Source organism: Lepidochelys kempii, unplaced genomic scaffold (genome assembly GCF_965140265.1).
Source record: "Lepidochelys kempii isolate rLepKem1 unplaced genomic scaffold, rLepKem1.hap2 scaffold_54, whole genome shotgun sequence".
In the NCBI taxonomy this organism is placed as follows: Eukaryota; Metazoa; Chordata; order Testudines; family Cheloniidae; genus Lepidochelys; species Lepidochelys kempii.
The window spans coordinates 887,419-893,818 of record NW_027333639.1 but is presented as its reverse complement, the minus strand read 5'-3'; the positions used below and the strand labels follow the sequence as shown (position 1 = coordinate 893,818).

The window sequence follows — 6,400 nt, the reverse complement described above, 5'->3', positions numbered from 1 at the left end:
CTTTGTGAACTATTCTGTAGACCACTGTGACTATCAGGCATCTCAATCAGGTGTACATGTACTCCTGGCGATATGCAGAGGTCTTCCAGGTGATACATCAACTCATCCAGATATTTACCTAGTTTTAAAACAGGCTACATAAAAAGCACTAGCGAAGTCAGTACAAACTAAAATTTCAGATCGTGACTTGTTTACACTGCTCCTGAAAGAGGTACAGTCATCTGGAAAGGTTTAACACTACTCAGGTAAAGATCAGACCCCGGGGATTCCTGGAAAACCTTCTGTGCTGCCTGCCACTTGGCACCAAGGGGTCCCTGGGTCACATACCTCTTTCCCCCAAACTCCATCTCTGGGCAGGCTCAGCTCTTCTCTCCTGCAAGGAGGGAACTGGAGCCAAGGCCGTGCAATCGCGCTGTCTGCAGTGTCTTGAGAGAGTGCGCGCCAACCTCAGGGCAGACTGCTGGGAACCAGGGCACAAATCCAAACTGGCTGAGAATTCTAGACCTAGATTTCACCAACCAAACATGCAGGGTAACCTCCCCTGGCATCCTAACAGCCTAGCCATGCAGTCCCCTTGGGTTCTCCGATCTGTCTCGCAACCCAGGTGAGCCTGCCTTTGAGAGACAGATGGTCTCTTACACTCAGAATCACAACAGTATTCAGGTTACTCCCAGTCCCACAGGCCCAGGCACCCCAGGTGAACTGCACCTTAGACGTCACACCAAAGACCACGCACGTAGCCAGTCTTATTATATGACAATTTATTAAAAAGGAAATAAGATTTAGTTACAAGGCTAAAGCAGGTGAACATACATACCTTTTGAAACTTTGTAGCTTAGTTGTGTAACAGAAACATCTATAGCAGACATGGGGACTTTGGCATGACCTGGCACCTGGTCTGTCTGTGTCACACCTACCCCCTCCCTGCCCTTTGCAAACCCACTGGGCTCCAGGAAGGGAGAGAACAGACATTTCTCCTCTTGCTCCTACGTTCCAGGCCCTAGGTGTCCCACGAGGAGTGTAACAGGGGGTCTACTCCCTTGGCGGGTGCAGCGCTCTTAAAAAATGGAAAATTAAAACTAGTTTAAAACGTTCATTCTTTCATCCAAAGCCATATCTGGCAACAAAAACCCGGAACTGGTGGTGTAAACCTGCAAACTTCAAAATCAATTGGGTTTTCAAAAGACCCCAAAAACTGACCCATAAAAAAAATCTTGTTAAAATGTTGCTGGGGGGAGGAGGGGAATGGAGAACATCCCCCCTCAGCTCTATTCCAGACCATAAAATGGGAATGAGGGATATTTTTCAAAGATTCCATACATAATTTTCTATAGTAAAAAGCTTCTGTGCGGGAATGTCAGGGCAGTGAAAGCTGAGGCTGGTGCCTTGGCTCAGTTAGGCAGAGTTCCTGGTGCAGCTGAGGAGGGGTAGGAAAGGCTGGATTTGAGCCGTTCCACTGGCAGAAAAAGAGACGGCACGGGTGGGGGGACAAGATGTGCAAATAGCATCTCAAGTTTTCACCTGAGTCCACAGTGCTCTGCCCAGTGATGCGCAGAGCATTCCCTGATATTCCGGAATTGCTCAGATGTGATGGTCACAAGAAATCACAGACCGGCTTTTCCAGGGCTAGATTCTCTAATACTCTTGTTACCAGCCCCCTTCCACGGCAGCCTCCTGTGCCTGTGTAAATGCATCGGGTTTGGTGCAGATCCAGGGTCTCTCACTGCTGCATCGCAAGCTGCTGCCCGCACTCAGACCGTTCAGATATGCACAGTCTCCTCCTCCTCGGATCGGAAACCTGCAAGACAGAAGCCAGGGAGCTGGTGTCAGGTAGGAGTTGGACATTTCCCATCAGCCACAGGCAGGGAGAGACGCTCTCGCACAGTGCAGGGAGCTGCTGCACTCACAGCCCCTCACAATTCCCCTTCCTGCACCTGCCACAGGCCCCAGCTAGAAAGGGGGCAGTGGGGCAGCAAGGCCAGGAAAGGTTCGAAGATCTACAGACCTCCATGGAGCATTTATGCCGGGTGGGTATTAACCCAGTTCCTACTCTCTCCCCCCAGCCCCGCAGACCCAGCTGGGTCTGGATGGGCCCCTGCAGGCCCAACCCACCCAAACTGCCCTGGGCGCAGGTTCCAGGTGACTCTCAGCGTGGCGAGGAGCAGCAGTAACTCCGCACAGAAGAGCTGGGTCCAGGGCTCCCTGGACAGTTTACATCAGCTCTCAGGCCAGAGGCCTGTCAGGACAGGCTGTATTGCAGGGGGTGGCTGGGGTGAAATGCCAGCAGCACAAACCCAGCGGCCATGGGGTGACCCCAGCCACTCACACAGAGCTTCCCGTGAGAGCTGGAGGCCAGCGCTTCCCACCTGGGAACAGGGTGGGATCCAGGCCCACAGGCAAATCCTCCCCCATGGTCCCATCCTGGCTACTCACAGTAGCCACTCCCAGTCTCTATTTAAGCCTAAATTAATAGTATCCAATTGGGAGTGGCTAAGTCATTATGCAAAGTAGCCTATTTCCTCTTGTTTTTTCCTCCCCCCCCCCATGTTCTGGTTTAACTTGGATTTAAACTTGGAGAGTGGTCAGTTTGGATGAGCTATTTCCAGCAGGAGAGTGAATTTGTGTGTGTATGGGGGTGGGGGGGATGTGAGAAAACCTGGATTTGTCCTGGAAATGGCCCACCTTGATTATCATGCACATTGTAGGAAGAATGGTCACTTTGGATGAGCTATTCCCAGCAGGATAGTGAGTTTGTGTGTGTGGTTTTTGGGAGGGGGGTGAGGGGGTGAGAGAACCTGGATTTGTGCAGGAAATGGCCCAACTTGATTATCATGCACATTGTGTAAAGAGTTGTCACTTTGGATGGGCTATCACCAGCAGGAGAGTGAATTTGTGTGGGGGGTGGAGGGTGAGAAAACCTGGATTTGTGCTGGAAATGGCCCAACCTGATGATCACTTTAGATAAGCTATTACCAGCAGGACAGTGGGGTGGGAGGAGGTATTGTTTCATATTCTCTGTGTATATATAAAGTCTGCTGCAGTTTCCACAGTATGCATCCGATGAAGTGAGCTGTAGCTCACGAAAGCTCATGCTCAAATAAATTGGTTAGTCTCTAAGGTGCCACAAGTCCTCTTTTTCTTTTTCCTTTTGTTTGTGTCAGGATGTGACAGTGTGACTCAGCAGGGAGGGGGGAGTGTTGACCTGGGAATGTGCCCTGGGGATGGGAGACCTGAGAGCCTGTCACCTGAGCCAGGAGGGGGAGGTAACACCTCTGCCCAGGAATGTGGACGGAGAGTGGAGCAGGGAACCTGCTGGGTGGGTTTAGTTTTTCAGTTTGGAGCTGGGTGGAGGAACACAGGGAACCCCAGGGCTGGGGTCTAAGCTCCCTGCTCCCCCAGAAGGACGTGATTGAGGGGTCCTGGTTGTACCCACAAGCTCTGTTGTGGACTGTGTTCCTGTTGTCCAATAAACCTTCTGTTTTACTGGCTGGCAGAGAGTCTCAGTGGATCCCAGGAAGAGGGGTGCAGGGCCTGGACTCCCCCACACTCCGTGACACAGACCTGCTGCCTATTCATTTAATTGTGTGACCGCGAGGTCTTGTGTTACGTGAAGGAGTAAACAACACTTCCCTCTGCACTTTCTCGACCCCACTCATGATTTTATAGACCTCCTATATCCCCCCCTTAGTCATCTCCCCTCACATGGAAGCTGTTCCATATCTCTCATCGTTTTTGTTGCCTGTCTCTGTACCATTTCCAATTCTAATAGATCCTTTTTGAGATGGGGCAACCAGATCTGCACACAGTGTTCAAGGAGCCCGGGGAGGGGGAGGGGGGCACGCCCCCCGACCCCCAAGGAGCCCAGGGAGGGGGAGAGGGAGGGGGGCGTGCTCCCCCGGCCCCCCAAGGAGCCCGGGGACGGGGAGGGGGCGCCCCCCCAAGGAGCCCGACAGGGGGAGGGGGGTGCACCCCCCCAAGGAGAATGGGGAGGGGGGCGCACCCCCCCACCCCCCCAAGGAGCCTGTGGAGGGGGAGAGGGAGGGGGTTGCGCCCCCCCGCACTCCAAGGAGTCCGGGGACGGGGAGGGGGGACCCCGCCTGGGTGGACTCGCTGTGGGAAGCGCACGGAGGGGCAGGGGAGGCTGAATGCTCCAAGGTCAGGCCCAGGAAGGTGGAGTCGGGTGAGCTGTGTCCTGCAAACAGGCTGCTCCCAGAGAGGAGACTTCCCCAGAGTCTTGCCTGGCTTCATGGGGAGCAGCTCCAGAGCATCGCCCAGGGACTCTGTGACACCCCCCTAGCCCGGAAATGGGGAGAGGGAGAGGAATAGGGGGAGGGGACGGAGAACCCCCCCCCCGCAGCCCGGTGTTTTTTTGCTAACCAACACTTCCTAAAAGTGTGGCGGGGGCGGAGTCAGCGCGAGGCTTTAAAAGGCCTCAGTCGAAACCCACAGACGCTGCGGAGGCTTCAGGCGCAGACGGTCGCTGCTGAGAAACGTGCGGGGCGTGCTGGAGACTGGGGGGGACAGGGGCTGGACACACACCCCCCCGCCTGAACCCCGACTCCCATTGTCTCTGTCCTCCTCCTCCCGCTCGCCGGGCTCTGGAGGGGGGGAGCGCCCCTTCCCTTCTTCTCCTCTCTGGGCTGGTGGCGGGGGGCTCTATTTTTCCCCCTTCCTTCTCCTCTGGGGCAGGGCCTGTTTTAGGTGTCTGGTGGCTCTCCCCACTCCCCTGGTGGGTCGGGTCCGTAGCAGATCAGGTCTCTGAAGCCCTGGGGTTGGAGGGGCCGATTGCGTTTAAGGGGGTTCAATCATCATGGCACCGCCTCTGGCAGGGGGTTGGGCTGCTGGGCAGGGAACGAGAAACCACAAATCGCGCCCCTCCCCCCCGCCCCACTGACCTGTCCTGCTGGGTCCGTCTCGACTTTCAGATCGGCTGGAGAGTCTGGAGCAGGGTGTGGGGGGAGCCAGGGCCAGGACCCCTGCCCCAGCTCGGCTTCGCTGCTGCTGAATCGGACACAGTCACAGAGAGGAGCCGACCCCAGCCCAGCGCCTCCAGCAGCGTGTGCAGCCCGAGCGTCGCTGAGAGAGACGATGGGGCCAGCATCTGGACCTGCTGGGAGCGAAGAGCCGCTGCAGGAGTGGCCTGTTGAGGGCAATGGAGACCTGGAGACTGGAGGAGAGCCAGGTAATGGGGTGTCGCTGCCTGGGAACAGGCTGGAGAGAGACACTGAGGCTGCCCCACATGGGGCCAGGCTCTCAGTGGCAGCAGCCAGTGCCCAGCAACGCCCCGTCTGTGGGCAGCAGGGACTGGATCACCCCCAGGGGCTCTCAGGGCACCGATCCCCGGCTCACAGCTGCTGTCTGGCGCACACAGCGGTGGTCGTGGGGCTGTGCAGGGCCCTCCTGGGCTGGGTGTGTCAGACCCCCTGTGACAGCCCTGGCCCATCTCTGCCTGGTTCGTTCTTCCCCCTTCTGCTGTGTATGGCCAGTGTGAGACCCCAGTGTGCGGGGACAGGGGCACTCGGCAGTGTGGGCCCAGCCAGCACTTGGCAGGGGGCAGAATGGGGGTGGGGATGGTGCGGGGGGGCAGTTTGAGCAACTGCCACCAGGACATGCGGGTCCTTATCTCTGTGCCCCTGAGCTCACCAGGCCTCCTGGCAGCCTGGCTGGGAGTGCCCAGGGGAGGGCACTGGGCTGAGAGGAAGGAGGGCCTGTTCTGCCAGGCCCAGCCGGCCTGACCCTCCGGGCTCTTCTCCCAGAGCGTCTGACGGAAGGAGCAATCGACAGAACGGTGCATGTTCGAGTACAGTGGTTCTCAGCCTTTCCAGAGGACTGTCGCCCTGTCAGGAGGCTGATTTGTCTTGCACTCTCCTAAGTTTCATCTCACTTAAAAACAACTTGCTTCCAAAATCGGACATAAAAATACACACGTGTCACAGCCACTATTCCTGAAAAATTGCTGACTCTCTCTGATTGTTGCGTATTTAATTATGAAATCGATCAATTGGACTATCAACGCTGTACCTTTCCGTGTATAGTCTATCGAGCAGTATAAACGAGTCATTGTCTGCAGGAAATTTTAGCTTGTACTGACTTAGTGATTTTTATGTAGCCTGTCGTAACACGAGGCAAATCTCTTGATGAGTTGATGTGCCCCGTGGAAGACCTCTGCTTACCCCCAGGGGTACACGAACCGGTGGGTGAGAACCACTGTTCTAAGGCAGCTCCAGCCCTGAAGCTGGGGAGGGGAGACATGTCCTCGCGGCCCTGCCTGACGGGTCTTTCTGTTTCAGACCCTCGTCGTAACTGCAGGAAATGTAACTACAAGAAACGTACAGTTGTGCTCCCAGTCGCCCTCGCAAGCATGTTCTTAGTTCTCATCATTCTCCTGGCAGGTGAGTTC

The 6,400-nt window shown here is 55.9% G+C and overlaps 1 protein-coding gene across 1 annotated transcript in view; it reads left to right on the top strand.

Annotated features, from left to right (window-relative positions):
- The first annotated feature begins 1,755 nt into the window (after positions 1 to 1,755).
- The window catches only part of LOC140904634 (C-type lectin domain family 2 member D-like), a 47,744-nt gene continuing 43,099 nt past the window's right edge, over positions 1,756 to 6,400 (top strand). Inside the window, exons 1-3 of the mRNA XM_073327036.1 lie at positions 1,756 to 1,830; positions 4,926 to 5,182; positions 6,291 to 6,392. Of these exons, the coding sequence (XP_073183137.1) occupies positions 5,089 to 5,182; positions 6,291 to 6,392 (196 nt within the window). The 5' untranslated portion in view covers positions 1,756 to 1,830; positions 4,926 to 5,088. The remainder of the gene's footprint in view (positions 1,831 to 4,925; positions 5,183 to 6,290; positions 6,393 to 6,400) is intronic.